Genomic DNA, 22,993 nt, shown 5'->3' with positions numbered 1-22,993 from the left:
ATTGTGTACACTGGGTGGTGAGTGAGGGATATCCCTGTATTGTGTACACTGGGTGGTGAGTGAGGGATATCCCTGTATTGTGTACACTGGGTGGTGAGTGAGGGATATCCCTGTATTGTGTACACTGGGTGGTGAGTGAGGGATATCCCTGTATTGTGTACACTGGGTGGTGAGTGAGGGATATCCCTGTATTGTGTACACTGGGTGGTGAGTGAGGGATATCCCTGTATTGTGTACACTGGGTGGTGAGTGAGGGATATCCCTGTATTGTGTACACTGGGTGGTGAGTGAGGGATATCCCTGTATTGTGTACACTGGGTGGTGAGTGAGGGATATCCCTGTATTGTGTACACTGGGTGGTGAGTGAGGGATATCCCTGTATTGTGTACACTGGGTGGTGAGTGAGGGATATCCCTGTATTGTGTACACTGGGTGGTGAGTGAGGGATATCCCTGTATTGTGTACACTGGGTGGTGAGTGAGGGATATCCCTGTATTGTGTACACTGGGTGGTGAGTGAGGGATATCCCTGTATTGTGTACACTGGGTGTTGAGTGAGGGATATCCCTGTATTGTGTACACTGGGTGGTGAGTGAGGGATATCCCTGTATTGTGTACACTGGGTGGTGAGTGAGGGATATCCCTGTATTGTGTACACTGGGTGTTGAGTGAGGGATATCCCTGTATTGTGTACACTGGGTGGTGAGTGAGGGATATCCCTGTATTGTGTACACTGGGTGGTGAGTGAGGGATATCCCTGTATTGTGTACACTGGGTGGTGAGTGAGGGATATCCCTGTATTGTGTACACTGGGTGGTGAGTGAGGGATATCCCTGTATTGTGTACATTGGGTGTTGAATGAGGGATATCCCTGTATTGTGTACACTGGGTGGTGAGTGAGGGATATCCCTGTATTGTGTACACTGGGTGTTGAGTGAGGGATATCCCTGTATTGTGTACACTGGGTGGTGAGTGAGGGATATCCCTGTATTGTGTACACTGGGTGGTGAGTGAGGGATATCCCTGTATTGTGTACACTGGGTGGTGAGTGAGGGATATCCCTGTATTGTGTACACTGGGTGGTGAGTGAGGGATATCCCTGTATTGTGTACACTGGGTGGTGAGTGAGGGATATCCCTGTATTGTGTACACTGGGTGGTGAGTGAGGGATATCCCTGTATTGTTTACACTGGGTGGTGAGTGAGGGATATTCCTGTATTGTGTACACTGGGTGGTGAGTGAGGGATATCCCTGTATTGTGTACACTGGGTGGTGAGTGAGGGATATCCCTGTATTGTGTACACTGGGTGGTGAGTGAGGGATATCCCTGTATTGTGTACACTGGGTGGTGAGTGAGGGATATCCCTGTATTGTGTACACTGGGTGGTGAGTGAGGGATATCCCTGTATTGTGTACACTGGGTGGTGAGTGAGGGATATCCCTGTATTGTGTACACTGGGTGTTGAGTGAGGGATATCCCTGTATTGTGTACACTGGGTGGTGAGTGAGGGATATCCCTGTATTGTGTACACTGGGTGGTGAGTGAGGGATATCCCTGTATTGTGTACACTGGGTGTTGAGTGAGGGATATCCCTGTATTGTGTACACTGGGTGGTGAGTGAGGGATATCCCTGTATTGTGTACACTGGGTGGTGAGTGAGGGATATCCCTGTATTGTGTACACTGGGTGGTGAGTGAGGGATATCCCTGTATTGTGTACACTGGGTGTTGAGTGAGGGATATCCCTGTATTGTGTACATTGGGTGTTGAGTGAGGGATATCCCTGTATTGTGTACACTGGGTGGTGAGTGAGGGATATCCCTGTATTGTGTACACTGGGTGTTGAGTGAGGGATATCCCTGTATTGTGTACACTGGGTGGTGAGTGAGGGATATCCCTGTATTGTGTACACTGGGTGGTGAGTGAGGGATATCCCTGTATTGTGTACACTGGGTGGTGAGTGAGGGATATCCCTGTATTGTGTACACTGGGTGGTGAGTGAGGGATATCCCTGTATTGTGTACACTGGGTGGTGAGTGAGGGATATCCCTGTATTGTGTACACTGGGTGGTGAGTGAGGGATATCCCTGTATTGTGTACACTGGGTGGTGAGTGAGGGATATCCCTGTATTGTGTACACTGGGTGGTGAGTGAGGGATATCCCTGTATTGTGTACACTGGGTGGTGAGTGAGGGATATCCCTGTATTGTGTACACTGGGTGGTGAGTGAGGGATATCCCTGTATTGTGTACACTGGGTGGTGAGTGAGGGATATCCCTGTATTGTGTACACTGGGTGGTGAGTGAGGGATATCCCTGTATTGTGTACACTGGGTGGTGAGTGAGGGATATCCCTGTATTGTGTACACTGGGTGGTGAGTGAGGGATATCCCTGTATTGTGTACACTGGGTGGTGAGTGAGGGATATCCCTGTATTGTGTACACTGGGTGTTGAGTGAGGGATATCCCTGTATTGTGTACACTGGGTGTTGAGTGAGGGATATCCCTGTATTGTGTACACTGGGTGTTGAGTGAGGGATATCCCTGTATTGTGTACACTGGGTGTTGAGTGAGGGATATCCCTGTATTGTGTACACTGGGTGGTGAGTGAGGGATATCCCTGTAATGTGTGTACATTGGGTGGTGAGTGAGGGATATCCCTGTCTGTGCACATTCGTGGCCGCCTCCTCTGCGCCGCTAGTGACGTCACAGACTGGAACTTACTTTGTGCCACGTGACGGCGCGAGCGGCCGGAAGTGACGCAGTGTTCGCACTCAGGGTGAGTTGGATTTGGGCCGTCGGTTGGTCGCTGTACCTGGGCCTCCGAGTGGGATAGTTCGAGGCACTGAGTGTCGGCCGGGCCTCCGAGTGGGATAGTTCGAGGCACTGAGTGTCGGCCGGGCCTCCGAGTGGGATAGTTCGAGGCACTGAGTGTCGGCCGGGCCTCCGAGTGGGATAGTTCGAGGCACTGAGTGTCGGCCGGGCCTCGGCGACATGGACTTCAGTACTATTCTCAACAAAGCAACCGAGAACCGGTCCTGTACCCAAGTCATGGTAAGTGGCAGCTCGGGAGCTCTTTAAATACCCCAGGCCCAGAGAGAGAGTGTGTTCCATTACTCCCCTTAAATACCCCAGAGAGAGTTCCATTACTCCCCTTAAATACCCCAGAGAGAGTTCCATTACTCCCCTTAAATACCCCAGAGAGAGTTCCATTACTCCCCTTAAATACCCCAGAGAGAGTTCCATTACTCCCCTTAAATACCCCAGAGAGAGTTCCATTACTCCCCTTAAATACCCCAGAGAGAGTTCCATTACTCCCCTTAAATACCCCAGAGAGAGTTCCATTACTCCCCTTAAATACCCCAGAGAGAGTTCCATTACTCCCCTTAAATACCCCAGAGAGAGTTCCATTACTCCCCTTAAATACCCCAGAGAGAGTTCCATTACTCCCCTTAAATACCCCAGAGAGTGTTCCATTACTCCCCTTAAATACCCCAGAGAGAGTTCCATTACTCCCCTTAAATACCCCAGAGAGTGTTCCATTACTCCCCTTAAATACCCCAGAGAGTGTTCCATTACTCCCCTTAAATACCCCAGAGAGAGTTCCATTACTCCCCTTAAATACCCCAGAGAGTGTTCCATTACTCCCCTTAAATACCCCAGAGAGAGTTCCATTACTCCCCTTAAATACCCCAGAGAGAGTTCCATTACTCCCCTTAAATACCCCAGAGAGAGTTCCATTACTCCCCTTAAATACCCCAGAGAGAGTTCCATTACTCCCCTTAAATACCCCAGAGAGAGTTCCATTACTCCCCTTAAATACCCCAGAGAGTGTTCCATTACTCCCCTTAAATACCCCAGAGTGTTCCATTACTCCCCTTAAATACCCCAGAGAGTGTTCCATTACTCCCCTTAAATACCCCAGAGTGTTCCATTACTCCCCTTAAATACCCCAGAGAGTGTTCCATTACTCCCCTTAAATACCCCAGAGAGTGTTCCATTACTCCCCTTAAATACCCCAGAGTGTTCCATTACTCCCCTTAAATACCCCAGAGAGTGTTCCATTACTCCCCTTAAATACCCCAGAGTGTTCCATTACTCCCCTTAAATACCCCAGAGAGTGTTCCATTACTCCCCTTAAATACCCCAGATAGTGTTCCATTACTCCCCTTAAATACCCCAGAGTGTTCCATTACTCCCCTTAAATACCCCAGAGAGAGTTCCATTACTCCCCTTAAATACCCCAGAGAGAGTTCCATTACTCCCCTTAAATACCCCAGAGAGAGTTCCATTACTCCCCTTAAATACCCCAGAGAGAGTTCCATTACTCCCCTTAAATACCCCAGAGAGAGTTCCATTACTCCCCTTAAATACCCCAGAGAGAGTTCCATTACTCCCCTTAAATACCCCAGAGTGTTCCATTACTCCCCTTAAATACCCCAGAGTGTTCCATTACTCCCCTTAAATACCCCAGAGAGAGTTCCATTACTCCCCTTAAATACCCCAGAGAGAGTTCCATTACTCCCCTTAAATACCCCAGAGAGAGTTCCATTACTCCCTTCAAATACCCCGGAGAGAGTTCCATTACTCCCCTTAAATACCCCAGAGAGAGTTCCATTACTCCCCTTAAATACCCCAGAGAGAGTTCCATTACTCCCCTTAAATACCCCAGAGAGAGTTCCATTACTCCCCTTAAATACCCCAGAGAGAGTTCCATTACTCCCTTTAAATACCCCGGAGAGAGTTCCATTACTCCCCTTAAATACCCCAGAGAGAGTTCCATTACTCCCCTTAAATACCCCAGAGAGAGTTCCATTACTCCCCTTAAATACCCCAGAGAGAGTTCCATTACTCCCCTTAAATACCCCAGAGAGAGTTCCATTACTCCCCTTAAATACCCCAGAGAGAGTTCCATTACTCCCCTTAAATACCCCAGAGAGAGTTCCATTACTCCCTTTAAATACCCCAGAGAGTGTTCCATTACTCCCCTTAAATACCCCAGAGAGAGTTCCATTACTACCTTTAAATACACCAGAGAGAGTTCCATTACTCCCTTTAAATACCCCAGAGAGTGTTCCATTACTCCCTTTAAATACCCCAGAGAGTGTTCCATTACTCCCTTTAAATACCCCAGAGAGAGAGTTCCATTACTCCCTTTAAATACCCCAGAGAGAGAGTTCCATTGCTCCCTTTAAATACCCCAGAGAGTGAGTTCCATTGCTCCCTTTAAATACCCCAGGCCCAGAGAGAGAGTTACATTACTCCCTTTAAATACCCCAGGCCCAGAGAGAGAGTTACATTACTCCCTTTAAATACCCCAGGCCCAGAGAGAGAGAGTTTGTTACATTGCTCCCTTTAAATACCCGAGCACCAGAGAGAGAGAGAGAGAGTTACATTACTCCCTTTAAATACCCGAGCACCAGAGAGAGAGAGAGTGAGTTACATTACTCCCTTTAAATGCCCGAGCACCAGAGAGAGAGAGAGTTACATTACTCCCTTTAAATACCCGGGCACCAGAGAGAGAGAGATCCATTACTCCCTTTAAATACCCGAGCACCAGAGAGAGAGAGAGAGAGAGAGAGAGAGAGAGTTACATTACTCCCTTTAAATACCCGAGCACCAGAGAGAGAGAGAGAGAGAGAGAGAGAGTTACATTACTCCCTTTAAATACCCGAGCACCAGAGAGAGAGAGATCCATTACTCCCTTTAAATACCCGAGCACCAGAGAGAGAGAGAGAGATCCATTACTCCTTTTAAATACCCGAGCACCAGAGAGAGAGTTACATTACTCCCTTTAAATACCCGAGCACCAGAGAGAGAGAGAGAGAGAGTTACATTACTCCCTTTAAATACCCGAGCACCAGAGAGAGAGTGAGTGAGTTGCATTACTCCCTTTAAATACCCGAGCACCAGAGAGAGAGAGAGAGAGAGAGAGAGTTACATTACTCCCTTTAAATACCCGAGCACCAGAGAGAGAGAGAGTGAGTTACATTACTCCCTTTAAATACCCGAGCACCAGAGAGAGAGAGAGAGTGAGTTACATTACTCCCTTTAAATACCCGAGCACCAGAGAGAGAGAGTGAGTTACATTACTCCCTTTAAATACCCGAGCACCAGAGAGAGAGTTACATTACTCCCTTTAAATACCCGAGCACCCAGAGTTAGGCCCAGAGAGAGTTACATTGCAACAACAGCAAAGTGCACTTATATAGCGCCTCTAATGTAGTAAAATGCCCCAAGGTGCTTCACAGCAGCATTATCAAACAAAATTTGACACTGAGCCACATAAGGAGATATTAGGACAGGTGAGGGTCAAGGAGGTAGGTTTTAAGGAGTGTTTTAAAGAAGGAGAGAGAAGTGGAGAGGTTTAGGGAGGGAATTTCAGAGCTTAGGGCCTTGGAGCTGAATGCTGCACCGTTGGTGGCCGTGCCATTAAAATCGGGATGTGCAAGAGGCAAGAATTGGAGGAGTGCAGATATCTTGGAGGGTTGTAGGGGTGGAGAAGGTTACAGAGATAGAGAGGGGCGAGGCTATAGAGGGATTTGAAAACAAGGATGAGAATTTTAAAATCGAGGCGCTTCTGGACTGGGAGCCAATATAAGTCAGCAAGCACGGGTGTTGAGTGAACGGGACATGGTGCGAGTTAGGCTACGAACAGCAGAGTTTTAAATAACCCAGTAGCCGGATTGGAAACCCAAAGAGATTACATTACACTCTTTAAATACCCCAGCACCCAGTGAAAGTCCCACAGCTTCTGAATTACCCTCCAGGCTGTGTCTAGAATCCCAGGGCCAAACCTAAGGATGTGTGGTTGTTGCATTATAGCTATTAAGTTCCTTGGATAGCTGCTCATATTGTTCAGAGGTTGGGAGTTAGGTTGTATCTTCTAAACACACACCTAAATATACATCACAGTGTGCAGTTAACCTTGAGTCAGTGTGAGACAGATGGCTAATGAGACAGTAGCACATTACACCCTGTACATACCCCTGGGAATCAAACTATTACTCTTTATATGTGTGTGTATAATATATATAAAATTTATTTTCTTCATAGAGCCAGGTACAAGTGAGTAATGCATGGAATAGCACGTTAAAAGCTTGTACCCAGTAAATATTCATAGAAATTATGATTTACATAGTGTACACATAATCCAGACACACCCAGGGCTTTGTATGAGGTAGCAATAAATGTACTTTAAATATAAAAATGTATATTCTCAGGTGATGTGTAATGCATATTTGGGACTATTCCCAGTTGGAGCAGAATGATTATCTATTACACATTGTATGTAACTTGCACTGAGTCTCAATCATTAAACTGACATACACAAAAGAGGAGAGAGAGATGAAAGGGTTGCCATTCTATCTGACTTCTCTCATCCTTTTTCAACATTGTGTCCATTAGTAAAACTTCCCATGGATACTACGTTAAAGGTGCTTTATAAATGCAAGTAGTTGTGGTGGAGGTGCTCTCTGCATACCTATTGCAGATGCAAGCCCACAACAAATTTCAAGAGACTGCATTGTGTAAAGGCTTAAGTACATCGGCTTAATGTCTCATCTGAAGGATTGCTCCTCTGACAACACAGCACACCCACAGAACTTCATTAAAACATCAGTCCAGATTATGCGCCCCAGTCCTGGAGTTGGGGCTTGAATAACTATCTTTGGACTCGGCAAGAGAACTACCAACTGAGCCAAGCTGATACTGAGCATGGTAGCGTTAATGATGGTGCTTCATTCTTTGGCTATTATGTGGTGCAGTGCCATGTTTCTGTATGGTCTGTTTGTAGAACTAAGTGATTTTGAAGTGGTGTGTTGTAGTTAGTGAATCCAGCTTCAGTGTTTATTGACCGAAACCAACAGGCATTTTGGTGACCCTGCATCGCTTGTGCCTACTTGGATGCAAACACTGATCTCTGACTAGTCACTTTTTCATCTATTAAGTCAAAGGGGCAGGCGGCTCATTTAAAACAACAGTCAAGGACTAGAAAAGGACATTTGGATAAAGAACAAAGGCATCTAACTGCATTTTGAATACACCTAATATCTTTAATTCTATGTTTCCTGGCAGATTATTCCAAGTATTTATTGCGGAGTAAAACTATTGAATTTTAAAATGTTTTCACTATTTTAGTTTTATGTACTTCTGGCTTGATGTACCTTGAAGTAATCTTGTCTATACCATTTTAATATTTTTTAATTCAATAAGGTCCCTCTTAAACCTTACTGAAGTAAACCTTTTCTCAACCGAAGAAATTGAGCTTCACTAATCTTAGCTCATCCCATTACACTTGGGACCCTCTCCAATGCATATACAGCAACAACTTTTATTTCTGTAGTCCCCTTTGATATGTGGTGACTAGAATTGAACACAAGTGTATTCCAGGTGTGGCCTGAGCCCAGTGCATTTCAGTTGGCAGAAAACATATTACAGCAAGTTTCCTGAATTTTTCAGAATTTAAAAAACATCCCTTTACATCAAAGGCTTTTCTCTAGGGATGCTATACAAGTTATTTTTACTGAGGCAATGAAAAAAAGTCACGTTGATTTGGTTATGGCACCATTGCTAAAAGTGCAGTTTTTAATGGCACGTGATACTGCTGTGAGTGACATGCCTGTGGAGTCTGTAAAATGCTGTCCAGTCACTACCTACAAATAACTACCAGGTTAATGAGTTTTAAAACTTGGTGTGTCAGATGAATTTTCAAAAAGCTTTGTGTTTCATTGTACTTTAGTTTGACTGTAAAATTATTTCACGCAGTAGTTCTTTAGCTATAATGGCACCATCCAGAGTTTCCAGAGTGCTACTATATAGACAGTAATGGGAGATTATGGATTCAAAAGTGCTATAAACTTCAGGAGTGGAGAATATGATCTGTCAAATCAGAATCTGCATTATGTGCAAATTAGTGTGCTTATTAATTGAGAAAACTAAGTGAAGGGTCTAGTTGCAACATGGACAACACCATTGATGTAGGAAAAAGTAAGAGATGATATAAATCAGGAAGTATTGATTAGATGATGGCCAGCTTGGTTTTTATGAAGCCTGTAGATTGTAGGAGAAAGAAAAGAGTGAGGGAGGTGAGGAGTTCCACAGTTTGAAAGTCCTGGGAGTAGAAGACAGTATGATGAGTCTTAATATCAGCAGGCTAAGAAGGTAGTGTGAAAGATGAGCATGTAGAATGATGAATGTGTAGCATAACAGAAAAGAGAAGAAAGCTCCGAGGAATGTAATAGTATATAAAATGTAGATGATTGTGTTTGAGGGAGACTAGAGGTAAGAAGGTGATTACCTATCAGACAAGCTTTTTCTTGTACTCTGTCCAGGGGTGTGAGAGAGTCGTTAGAGCATTACCAGATATGCCAGCGATGAAGTGTTGAGCAGAATTGGACTTCATGGAGTGTTGAATTGTTGAGAAAATACATGATGGGCAGAATAAATGAAGCCAAAGGCCCAGGAGGCAACTTTAGCAATGGAGGGAATTCTATTTGAGACCACAGAAGGTAATAAGACCAAGAATATCAATAGAGGAAGGACAATGGATGGAGTCAGCAAAGGTAAGAGATGATAGCTGTCAGACTTGAGATACATAAAGAAACTGTCTTATGCTCCGTAAGTTTGATATGAAGGTAGCTTGAACAGTAAGTAAAGCTTTGAGGCTAAATGACGGCATACAGAAGTACAAATCTGCTGAGTGGGGGCTGGGACAACTCCCTTCATCCCTCTCTTTTTTCATTCACAGTTCTCTAAGTTGCTGATCTGTCTTAGAAGATGCTATTTTTGGCCAGTGGAGAGAAACTGAACAGAATGTGAGAATTAGTACTGGGTATCTTTGTGTTTTTTGCTCATTTATACTGCAGCTTTGAACAATTTGCTATTAGAAAAGTCATATTGTACCACAGCTAATTATAACAATGAATGATTGGGTAGGGCAGGGAGTTGCAGCTGTTGCTTTGAGCTTGTTAATGTGTAGCTGTGATGTTTTTGAATAGAGACACAAAGAACCTGCACACACAGCACATTTTTCTTCAGAAATAGTGCAAAGGCAAACAGCTTTCAAACTCTGGAAATTTATAGCTTCCTAAAATATTCAAGTAAGTTTGTTTTTCAGGGGGTGGGGGGAGGTGTGGCTCTAAGTAGGTTTTCTTTTGTCCACTTGTCTTTATAGGTGAGTATAACTGTATGAAAAGCCCAGTAATTGTAATATAATCTGTATTTTTGTCAATATGTTTGTTACATTATTGCTGATACCTATTGTTCCAGGAGGGGCATTTGTTATATTGGTACAACAAGATTGTTGAATTATTTGGCGAATCACAGCCAGTGTTGTTGGGCTAATTTAGCAGTGTTTCCACTAGGATTTTAGCAAAATGTAATGCACATTTGAAATTTTCATGTAACCATACTATAGGTGTTTTCTCCGCTTGCATTTCAGTAAAGCGTAATTGGTGCGTGAAATCCCCTTATTGTGAAATCTATTGGCATATTAAAATGTATGGGCTTAAGTGGGGTTTTTCCTCTTCACCTGAGAGAGTGCTGCACTGTTGGAGGTGCTGTCTTTCGAATGAGACGTTAAACCAAGGTCCATCTGCCCTCTGTAGACTTAAGAGATTCAAAGAAGAGCAGGGAAGTTCTCCTGGAGTCCTGGCCAACATTTATCCCTCAGCCAACACCTGGAATGGATCATCTGGTTATTGTCATTGTTGTTTGTGGGAGCTTGCTATGTGCAAATTGGCTGCTGCGTTTCCCTACATTATAACAGTGACTGCATTTCAAAAGTACTTAATTGACTATGAAGCACTTTGGGATGCCTTGAGGTCATGCAGTGCACTACATAAATGCAAGTTCCTTCTTTAAGCCAATATACAAGATACTTTTCACAAGATCAAGATTGGTGTGGTAGGTCATTTGGCCCATTGTGCTTCATACATTCAACAAAAAACTTCCTCCTCCCACATTTCATCGTGAGGCTATTACAAAGGCAATTAGAGAGCTAGGATGTATCGTAAGGACAATCCAGTATAAAATAGAACTATAGTATCCTTGTACAAGTTCCTTGTTAGGCCTTGTCTATAATAATGTCCAGTTTTGGTCCCCTCACGTGGTGGATGATATAGAAACCCTGGAAACAATTCAAAGAAGGGCCAGTGGAATGAATCCTGGTTTAAAAGCCCTTAGTTACATTATCTCATTGCTGTTTGTGGGACTTTGCTGTGCAAATATTAAGAACATAAGAAATAGGAGCAGGAGTAGGCCATACGGCCCATCGAGCCTGCTCCGCCATTCAATAAGATCGTGGCTGATCTTCGACCTCAACTCCGCTTTCCTGCCCAATCTCCATATCCCTTGATTTCCCCGAGAATCCAGAAATTTATGTCTGCCTTGAACATATTCAATGACTCAGCATCCACAGCCCTCTGGAGTAGAGCATGCCAAAGATTCACAACCCACTGTGTGAAGAAATTCCTCTTCATCCCAGTCTTAAATGGCCCTTAACCTGAGACTATACCCCCTAGTTCTAGACTCTCCAGCCAGGGGAAACAACCTCTCAGCATCTACCCTGTCAAGCCCTCTCAGAATCTTGTATGTTTCAATGAAATCACCTCTCATTCTTCTAAATTCCAAAGAATGTAGGCCCATTCTACTCAATCTCTCCTCATAGGACAACCCTCTCATCCCAGGAATTAATCTAGTGAACCTTCGTTGCACCGCCTCTAAGGCAAGTATAACCTTCCTTGGATAAGGAGACCAAAACTGTACACAGTACTCCAGGTGAGGTCTCACCAAAGTCCTGTACAATTGTAGCAAGACTTCCTTACTCTTGTACTCTAGCCCCCTTGCAATAAAGGCCAACGTGCCATTTGCCTTCCTCATTGCTTGCTGTACCTGCATGCTAACTTTCTTATTTCTTGTACGAGGACCCAAATCCCTCTGAACACCAACATTCAGTAGTTTCTCACCATTTTAAAAAATATTCTGTTTTTCTATTCTTCCTACCGAAGTGAATAACCTCACATTTCCCCACATTATATTCCATCTACCACCTTCTTGCCCACTCACTTAACATGTCTATATCCCTTTGCAGACTCTTTGTGTCCTTCTCACAACTTACTTTCCCACCTAGCTTTGTATCGTCAACAAACTTGGCTACCTTACTTTTGGACCCTTCATCCAAGATTGTAAATAGCTGAGGCCCAAGCATGGATCCTTGCAGCACCCCACTAGATACAGCCTGCCAACCTGAGAATAACCCGTTTATCCCTACACTCTTTCCTGTCCGTTAACCAATCCTCTATCCATGCTAATATATTACCCCCAACCCCATGAGCCCTTATCTTGTGTAACAACCTTTTATGTAGCACCTTATTGAATGTCTTTTGAAAATCCAAATATGCTACATCCACTGGTTCCCCTTTCCCCTGTTAGTTACACCCTCAAAAAACTCTAATAGATTTGTCAAACACAATTTCTCTTTCATAAAACCATGTTGACTCTGCCTAATTATGGTATGATTTTCTAAGTGCCCTGTTACCACCTACCGCTAATGGATTCCAGCATTATTGACAGCCGCATTTGCCTACAAAACAGGGTTCTTCAGTGGTAATTGATTGGCTGTGAAATTCTTTTAGATGTCCGGAGGATGTTAAAGGTGCTGTATAAATGCAAGTTCATCTAGTCTTCTGACATTACAATTTTCCACCACAAGAATTTTTGTTAATTTTGAGTAAGGCTGTCAGATTAGTTCCAAAGTAAGGTCAGTTTTGCACTGTGGACTCGTATCCAGTTGAAACTGTCCAAATTAATTACAGCCACCGCAGAGAAAACACATCTTTCATCCCGTCAGCGTGGGATTAGCACCCAAGTGTGAAAGATGAGTGTTTCTGATTATTTTGCACTGTTGCCACTGAGTTTATTTAAGTGCCAATAAGGTACTTTTACATGCAAAACATATCTGCTGTGCCTTGTACTCACAATAGGGCAGGTGCACACTTCCAACTGTTCAGTTATCTGCCTTGCATCAAGCATTTTGCAAAGATGAAATCAAAAATTGCATTTTTTTTTTAGATATTATCAAATCAGTTCTGATGACATTTGAAGATTACAAAACAGTTGCATCATGGATCTTAAACTTACTAAAAGTTTTATTTTCTCAGTTCCCTGGATCCTTTTCCATGCCAATTACAATTTCTTAAACTACAAGGAAAATGAGATCCTAGCTGAACTCTAGGTGCAGTGTTTACATCTTGGCTCCTTTTTATATTGCCCTTAGTGAGGAGCTGGGGGTGCCGGTTCATAATGCATGGGTTTTGTGCAGCCAGTGACAATCCCAGAGTTAACTTTGCTGGATTCGGGAAGATGGTTTTTTTAAAAAAAATCCTCCCAGCAGCCAGCCTTGGCAAATCTGGCAAGTTTATTCTAGGTTGCTACCAGCTGCATAAACCGGCGGCCCTAGCACCTACCAATCACAATATAAAAGCCCTTTTTCATGTTGGGTGCTATCAGCAATAGAAGTACTACTAAGATAGCAGATAAAGTATAATCACTACTAATGACAGAAGATAGGCTAAAATCATAAGTTCAATAGCACTGAAACAATTCTTATGTCTACACAGTATGCTGGAGCTGGATGGGGAAAAATGTTGCTGGTATTTAATTTACAACACTGTTAAGATATGTAAATGAGTTCATTACAGTGCCAGCGTTCGAAAGCACCATCTGTTGGTATTACCACAGATTTCTCAAAAATAGTTTTTTTGGGTCCAGGTGGAATCCCTTGAACTGTAAAAGGGATTCCAACTATTCAAATTTGAAGTTACCTATTTAAAACTTCAAAATACTTACATCAAGTCAAAGGCTGACTGCCAGTGATTCCACTTTCATTGTAGGGAAGAGATCAAATACCAGGGATGCAAGTGAAAAATTAGGAAGTTAGGAGTAAGAAAGAAAGTGGAATTTTTTTCTCACGCAAAAGGGGGAAAAAAGCCTTTGAAGTGGACAGTATAAATAGGGTTGAGGCAATTGGATACATTTCTGTAGAGCAATGGAATGGAGGGAAATTGAGAAGGTGAATAGTTGAGGTTGGCCTATCAAAAGGGATAGGCTTGTTAATTTTGTTAAAATGTTTCCAATTCAACTGACATTTTGGAAGTGCTTTTTTGATATTTGACATTAAATCTCTTCTGAAGAGCTTGGCATTTTGGGAAATTAAGTCCTGTTTAAGTGCTTTAAGTCCTGTTTTTTTTGCCGATGGTGTGTCTGCTTGTGTGTTTTATCAATGAATACCTTTCCGCTCTTGAATGTGTATTTTACTCTAGAATTTCTTACTGAAGCATGTTTTCTGGTGAGATCGTATTGACAAGAAGACTGAGGAACGAACAAATGAATAGGAGCTGTGAATGGAAGAAATAGTTGGGGAAGCAGAGTGCAATAACAAAGGAGCACGTTAGCTTACTGTCTTGTTCACAATCTACATTTTAAGATTTAAGCTTGGTGTCATTTAAACATCATTTGATTTACATTTTCTCTTCTGCTCTTTGTAATTTTGGTGTCTTGGACTTTGAGCTTTAGCCAATCACCATCATGAAATCCTAATCAAAATCCATGCAGACGCTGTACATCAGACTTGCATTCACAACCAGTTGATGTTGGACAATTCTAAGTATTTTGTATACTGGAGATGTCCAACCTTTTGGAGTTGGATAAACGTGTCACAGCTTGCATGTGATTATGATGTGGAGATGCCGGTGATGGACTGGGGTTGACAATTGTAAACAATTTTACAACACCAAGTTATAGTCCAGCAATTTTATTTTAAATTCACAAGCTTTCGGAGGCTACCTCCTTCCTCAGGTGAACGATGTGGAAATTTCCACATCGTTCACCTGAGGAAGGAGGTAGCCTCCGAAAGCTTGTGAATTTAAAATAAAATTGCTGGACTATAACTTGGTGTTGTAAAATTGTTTACAATTGCATGTGATTAAGCAGAAATGTGAGCCTTCATGCCCAACACCCTTATACAAAATACAAGCCTCCATTCGCAACCCCAGAGGGAGCCCCCGCCCCCATTTACACAAATGCCAGTATAAGTCAGTGTCTTTAGAAGATGAAATTGGGGGGAGGGGCAGGCAAATAGTATTATAAAAATAATTTAATTTTTGTGCAAAATAGACCAAGACTTTCAAAGACCAAGCTGAGAATCCTTGAAAAAAGGGCGCTGGCTGTAATTGTACTGTTGAGTAACTCAATACTGTAATTAGAAACTTCTGTGGTTGTCACAGTGACAGTCTTGACTTTGGATGCTCTGATTGTCTTTTGTTCAATTTTCAAGATTTTTACATTCACACATTGAGTCTGTTGTATGTTTTCATCACATATTGCCTGCGGGAGGAGCAGGCTGATACACTGAGACTTCTTGACATGGCTGTGCCTGTGCTAGGAATTGGTTTTTGAGCAGGTTTCCCAGGAGATATTCAATGACGTCATTGAAAACAAACAGATTTAGAAAGTGTGCAGTTCTCAGAACAAAAGCTAAGCTTTCGCATACTATGGCACACTACAGCGTTTGTCTGTTACTGAAAATCTCAAAATCCTTTCTTTCCACCCTATTTTTTTTCTCTTTTTTCCAATTCTCAAAGTGCTGGCTCATGCTTGGATACCATGGACATTGGCAGCCCTACAGTACCTCATCCAAGCGACCATTCTTTGTGTGAACTGAATGAGTCATTGGCACAATATTTTCTCGTGAAGGGCACCACAGCCAAACACAATCCAATCCACGCATACAGTTTCCAGCAGCAGTCCTGAAGGATCCCTGATTTCCCCTCACCTCCCACCCAGCAAGGCACATTGTGGCATCCTAAATGGCACCCTAGCTGAGATCAGCTAACTGAATACCAGGAATCGAACCTGAGGCCATGGTTTCTATGGCACTGGGTGATCCCTGCCTTTTTTTTCATTTATTACTCAGTTTGTCCTCCTCACCCAACATATTAAATTCGCTTTTCAGGTACTCCTGGCCAAGAATGCTAAGTAGTTTGTCTTTGGGCCATTGCCACTGGCCCTCTTCAGTGAGCCCTTCAGAGGTATGGGTGAGTGCCCAGATTATCTAGTCATCGTTTTTTTTTGCCTTCACTGATCACTTTCCCTTTCCTCATCCTCTTTTTTTTCCCCCCACCAGCAGTATAGCCAAACCTGGGAATGACCACTTTTGTTTGTGCTTTTTGTGGAATTGCTGTGTGAACTTGAGTTTCATCACTGTGTGGTTGTGCCACCTATTGTATAGCCTCTTTAAATGCGATGAAGGGATTTTCATTCCTGTGTGCCTGCATTCTGCCAACCTTGTTGGTCAAAATGAGCAGTTGTCTCTTTATTCCACAGGGGTACAGCACATCTAATACCATTCATTAAGCAAACCCACTGTATCCAGTTTTATACAAACCCTTTGGGCACACTTAAGAAAAACAAAATCAGAACTAGTATATCACCGTACTGATATCATGGTGTGAACTAGTTCAAAGGAGTTACTGAGCTAAATAATATGAGCGAACTAAATGTTCACTAGATTCCGTCAATTTATCCACCACCAATCATTTGGCTTGTTTATCTACTACATTTTGTTATTTAACAGTTTATTTTCATTCTCCTGGGGTTCCATCACTCCTCTGAGCCTGCTCCTTCCATGACATTGTTATCACTCCCTGTTTGAACAGTTTTGAAGTACTATTTTTTTTTCAACTGACTTTTTTAATTCGCTAAGGATGTTAGCACCGAAGAGTGGAATACTTTGCTAATTCAGGTGCCCATGTTGGCATCAAGCTCCCCAGGTCAGGTATAGCCAGGGTCCCTAGAATACTTTGCAGCTCTCTGGCCTTAATATTGACTTTAATAACATTAGATCTTAACTTTAGCTCCCATTTGCTGTGTGGCAGGAGATGCTAGCGTGTTGGGATCAGTGTGCTTGGGGCGGAAGATAGATTGGTGTTTGGGGTGGATTTCCTTCATTGGAACACCATGCTGACTGGGCAGTGTCAGACTGTTTGTTTTTTCTTATCCTGAGCCACTGTAGCCAGTTCCGCGTTGCCAATTTTTCTTCCATTTCTACTTGCCTTGTTTCTTCCCTCCCCCGCCCCCCTCCACCGTCCGAATCACTGCCTCAGCTATTTGCACGTTCTTGTGTCACTTAAATATCTTCTCTCATACTTCTTTTTTCGTATGTTATAATATCAGCCATTTAACCATCTGCTGTTTTCCATTTAAACACCGTATAGGTCATTCTCCTCGTGTGTGTATTTTTCCTCCCCTTTCCCTCAAACATTAACTCGTCTGTTTCTATCTTCTGAGGCCTGAATGTCACCAATTTGTGTGAAAGGAATATATCAGGAAGAATGATCGTCTCCAAGGTGATGAGAAAGAAAGAAATTGCAACAAAATAAATCATCTATGGTTTCACATAGTTCTCTACGTGTGTGGCTGTGCTCAGCTATGTTTTATGCTGAAGGCCGAGGTAAACTGATTAAGTACAAGGCATAATGCAGTTTAGTTTGGTTCTTATTCCTGTGTAAAATATACTGGAATATTTATAACTAGTAGTCGAAGGCGTGAGGTAACTTGAAATGTAGCAGTTGATCTCCATTTCACAATGAGCTTTTTTATAAAATGTTGATGCCCACTAGCTCAGTGAATTAATCTAATACTTTACAGCAATGCCCCAATATCGTGCATAATAGTTTTCTCTGATGTTTGATTTTTGTTCTGATTTTTTACCACTTTTCTCTCCTCGCTCGAAGCCACTGATTCATACTAGGTTTCCATGAATGCTAGCAGCCCTTCAAGACCTTGCCCAAGGAGCATTCGTGCATAGCCAAGGCAGTGGGTATTGTCAAGCTATTTGACTATGAAGGCCATCACGACTGATCCTGTCCTCGACTGAGATCCATATATGCATTTTCCAATAAGGAGTCACTGAAAGGCAATCAGAAATGACAACCATAGCCCTTTTTTTTTTCTTGTTTTCTACCTCCTTAGTTCTGGTCCACTAAAGCTAATTGTAAGAGAGGACGAACTTGCATCTATATAGCACCTTATCGCGTCCTCAGGATGTCCAAAAGCACCTTGTAATCAAAAATCACTTTTAAAGTGCAGTCACTGTTGTTGCGTAGCAAAACACAGCAACCAATTTTTGCACCGCAAGGTCCCACAAACAGCAAATGAATTGAATGACCGGTTAATCTGTTTTTGGTGGAAGGGAAGAATGTGTTTTGAGGGAGGAATGTTTGCCAGGGTACTAGAGATCTCCCCTGCTCTTCTTTGAATAGTGTCATGCGATCCTTGTAGCGCTCCTATTTCCCTAATTGAGACCAGCTAACTGCACACAGACTAGGAATTCAATTCTGGTCTGTCTGGCTTTATATCAGAGTATTGCCTTTAGCCACAGACAATTAGAAGAGCTATTGTGATTGGGTATGTATAGGCATTTGTTTTGTGTTAAGAGTACTAACATCCATTGTTTCTCCAGAGGTTCAGTTGGACAAATTGTACTTGACGTCATGTTGACATTTCTTTCTGCTCTTTGCCTAATAGAAGCGGTATAGCTTGTCAGTGAAGCCTCCAAAGAAGGATCCACGAGTGAAAGGGGTTCAGTCGACAGCGGTGCAAGCATTCCTCAAGCGCAAAGAGGAGGAGATAAAAAAGAAAGGTACAGTACTTAATAGAGAGACTAGTTGTTGCAGTATTGAGTCAGGTACTTAAATTTCCTGCTACATTTTATATCTGTCTCTGCGCTGCATGATCTTCTGGCCTTCAGATAGCTGATATTTGTGATAGAGGGTACAAATCACAAACATCTTGGAGAGTTGATGAAATATATTAGAGGTAAATTATATATTAAAGAGCAAAGGCCCTGCAGACAGCTGGGTCAACATGACCGTGGAATGGATGAATGTTTTATAAATTGGGAGTGGGAGGAGGCTCGTGTGGAGCATAAACAGTCATAGACTGTTTGTGGCAAATGGAATTCAGTGTAGACAAATGTGAGGTCATCCACTTTGGATCAAAAAAGGATAGAACAGGGTACTTTCTAAATGGTAAAAAGTTAAAAACAGTGGATGTCCAAAGGGACTTAGGGGTTCAGGTACATCGATCATTGAAGTGTCATGAACAGGTGCAGAAAATAATCAAGAAGGCAAATGGAATGCTGGCCTTTATATCTAGAGGACTAAAGTACAAGGGGGCAGAAGTTATGCTGCAGCTATACAAAACCCTGGTTAGACCGCACCTGGAGTACTGTGAGCAGTTCTGGGCACCGCACCTTCGGAAGGACATATTGGCCTTGGAGGGAGTGCAGCGTAGGTTTACTAGAATGATACCCAGACTTCAAGGGTTAAGTTACGAGGAGAGATTACACAAATTGGGGTTGTATTCTCTAGAGCTTCGAAGGTTAAGGGGTGATCTGATCGAAGTTTATAAGATATTAAGGGGAACAGATAGGGTGGATAGAGAGAAACTATTTCCGCTGGTTGGGGATTTTAGGAGTAGGGGGCACAGTCTAAAAATTAGAGCCAGACCTTTCAGGAGTGAGATTAGAAAACATTTCTACACACAAAGGGTGGTAGAAGTTTGGAACTCTCTTCCGCAAACAGCAATTGATACCAGCTCAATTGCTAAATTTAAACCTGAGATATAGTTTTTTGGCAATCAAAGGTATTAAGGGATATGGGCCAAAGGCAGCCAAATGGAGTATAGATCACAGATCAGTCATGATCTTATCAAATGGCGGAGCAGGCACGAGGGGCTGAATGGCCTACTCCTGTTCCTATGTTCCTAGACGGGTTGGGTAAAATGGCCTGCTTCTGTGCTGTAAATTCTATGTATATACCATGTAGGTACATAGGCAGAAAAATATTGCTTTAATTTGGTCCCATTTTAAACTCCCCTAAGGTTGCTGTCTGTATAATCTTTCCTTCCCATCTCTGCTGGAGGTGCTGATTGATGGCAGTGTACTGGCAGTTCTCCAGTACCTCACGCTCAACTGGCCATTCTTCAATGAGCCAAAATGGCGAGTATTGGTTCTCACTTGACATCTATGCACACAACCAGAGTCTCAGGATAGTCCGGCCAATTACTGCCCCATCAGTCTACTCTCAATCATCAGCAAAGTGATGGAAGGTGTCGTCGACAGTGCTATCAAGCGGTACTTACTCACCAATAACCTGCTCACCGATGCTCAGTTTGGGTTCCGCCAGGACCACTCGGCTCCAGACCTCATTACAGCCTTGGTCCAAACATGGACAAAAGAGCTGAATTCCAGAAGTGAGGTGAGAGTGACTGCCCTTGACATCAAGGCAGCATTTGACCAAGTGTGGCACCAAGGAGCCCTAGTAAAATTGAAGTCATTGAGAATGAGGGGGAAAACTCTCCAGTGGCTGGGGTCATACCTAGTGCAAAGGAAGATGGTAGTGGTTGTTGGAGGCCAATCATCTCAGCCCCAGGACATTGCTGCAGGAGTTCCTCAGGACAGAGTCCTAGACCCAACCATCTTCAGCTGCTTCATCAATGACCTTCCCTCCATCATAAGGTCAGAAATGGGGATGTTCGCTGATGATTGCACAGTATTCAGTTCCATTCGCAACCCCTCAAATAATGAAGCAGTCCGAGCCCGCATGCAGCAAGACCTGGACAACATCCAGGCTTGGGCTCATAAGTGGCAAGTAACATTCGCACCAGATAAGTGCCAGGCAACGACCACCTCCCCTTAACATTCAACAGCATTACCACCGCCGAATCCCCCACCATCAACATCCTGGGGGTCACCATTGACCAGAAACTTAACTGGACCAGCCATATAAATACTGTGGCTACGAGAGCAGGTCAGAGGCTGGGTATTCTGCGGCGAGTGACTCCCCAAACCCTTTCCACCATCTACAAGGCACAAGTCAGGAGTGTGATGGAATACTCTCCACTTGCTTGGATGAGTGCAGCTCCAACAACACTCAAGAAGCTCGACACCATCCAAGATAAAGCAGCCCGCTTGATTGGCACCCCATCCATCACCCTAAACATTCACTCCCTTCACCACCGGCGCACAGTGGCTGCAGTGTGTACCATCCACAGGATGCACTGCAGCAACTCGCCAAGGCTTCTTCGACAGCACCTCCCAAACCCGCGACCTCTACCACCTAGAAGGACAAGGGCAGCAGGCACATGGGATCAACACCACCTGCACGTTCCCCTCCAAGTCACACACCATCCCGACTTGGAAATATATCGCCGTTCCTTCATCGTCGCTGGGTCAAAATCCTGGCACTCACTTCCTAAAAGCACTGTGGGAGAACCGTCACCACACGGACTGCAGCGGTTCAAGAAGGCGGCTCACCACCACCTTCTCGAGGGCAATTAGGGATGGGCAATAAATGTCAGCCTCGCCAGCGACGCACACATCCCATAAACGAATTTTTTTTTAAAGTGAGCTGTACTGGAACTGGCCCCCTTCCTATCGCATGGCCCTGAGCCTAATTGAGATCAGGTAACTCAGCACAGATGGGAAATCAATTCCAGGATTTTCTGCGTGGCTTAGTGCCTGCAGTGTCTTTACCTCCTAGGTACTTGTGATGTGGGTCAGATACCTTTATAAGATTTATTACGAGTGTGCATAGTGTAAACTGGGTGGGGTGGTTGTTAAATGTCTGTGCTGGAAGCTGTTGTTTGTTATGGTCTCTGTTAAAGTTGAAATGTTAGTACTTTACCAGACCTCTGCAGATGATTTAAAATTAGTTTTCTCCCCACCAAAATCTTCCAGGCCTGCGCAAGCTAGAGGGTTGTGAAATTGATAAGGAGCACTGTTGCCGTTGGCATGTGACCTGGGTTGATGAAATGTAGGGTGAAAGACAGACACTGCCCTTTTTATCTTTGGGACCTTGGTTCAAGCCCAGCCCTGTCTGGGGTGAAAGACTCCTTTGTCTGCTGGCTGTAAGGGTCCTATGGGTAGCCTCAATCTATTTCCTCGTGGGCATGGGACATCAGCACAAAACTGTCCCTAATTCAGCACTAATTGGTAATTTCATTCAGAGAGGCCATAAGATGGCTAGTGTGGGAAATGGAACAAAATGTCACACTGATGCTGGTCATGGGTGCTATTGAGATTTGGGCTGAGGCGCATTGTGGGACAGAGTAGAGGGAATTTTACTCTGCACCTGGCTGCGCTGTACCTGACTTGGGTATGATTAGTGCTGATATTGGGTGCACCAACATTCCTCAGCTTGATGAGCACAAAAATTAAATTTAAAATGAAAGGGGAGAGGGGCAGTCAAAGGTTGAGATGCCACCACCATGCTCTTGGGTACTTCCTAGTTGCTGGTTACAGGATGACATTGGCTGCAGCCTGAGAACTGTTTCCTTTTCAGCTGTGTAAATGTAGGCAGATCCTAAAAAGAAGGGGAGAATGTACCCTCAATTATCCACCATAACATAGAAACACCTGGCAGAACATTTCCTTGTGCAGAGGATGGTTAGAATATGGAATTCACTGCCACAAACTGTTGAAGCAGAGTACATAAATTCTTTTAAATGTAGATTAGATAGTTGCTTCAAAAACAGCAATATTAACATTATTGGGAGGGAGTAGGAGAGTGCAATTAGGCTGGATGACTCGAATCAGAAAAATACTAGCACAGACTTGATGGGTGAATGGCCTATTTCTGTGCTATAACAATCTATAGTAATGTTAATGGAGAATCCTCTTAGACACAGTGAGGTTTTGAACTTCTGATTGATCCATTTAGACTACCTAAATCAGAACCCAACGTGCAGATAAGGCCCACATTTTTCAATATTTGAAATTGGATATTCTTAGGAAAGAAAATGCTAGCAGCCCAACTCCTAATGGTTTCCTGGATCCAGTGCCCTGACTCCCACTGATTCTGATCTGAATCTAACTATTAGGGCTTCAGGGATAGTAAATTTTATCAGGAACGGGACACCCAGATTATGATGTCA

At 43.5% G+C, this 22,993-nt stretch overlaps 1 protein-coding gene across 3 annotated transcripts in view; it reads left to right on the top strand.

Annotated features, from left to right (window-relative positions):
* The first annotated feature begins 2,757 nt into the window (after positions 1–2,757).
* Positions 2,758–22,993, top strand: part of spty2d1 (SPT2 chromatin protein domain containing 1) — a 35,649-nt gene continuing 15,413 nt past the window's right edge. For 2 of the 3 annotated variants that reach the window (XM_067993806.1, XM_067993803.1), the window contains exons 1-2: positions 2,758–3,052; positions 18,584–18,698. In XM_067993806.1, coding sequence (XP_067849907.1) covers positions 2,993–3,052; positions 18,584–18,698 — 175 coding nt within the window. In that variant the 5' untranslated portion in view covers positions 2,758–2,992. Of the gene's footprint in view, positions 3,053–9,330; positions 9,562–18,583; positions 18,699–22,993 lie in introns of all 3 variants that reach the window. The other variant, XM_067993805.1, reaches the window with a different exon arrangement.

This window comes from Heptranchias perlo, chromosome 12 (genome assembly GCF_035084215.1).
Source record: "Heptranchias perlo isolate sHepPer1 chromosome 12, sHepPer1.hap1, whole genome shotgun sequence".
In the NCBI taxonomy this organism is placed as follows: domain Eukaryota; kingdom Metazoa; phylum Chordata; class Chondrichthyes; order Hexanchiformes; family Hexanchidae; genus Heptranchias; species Heptranchias perlo.
The sequence above is the reverse complement of the archived record's forward strand: the minus strand, read 5'-3'. Positions and strand labels throughout refer to the sequence as shown.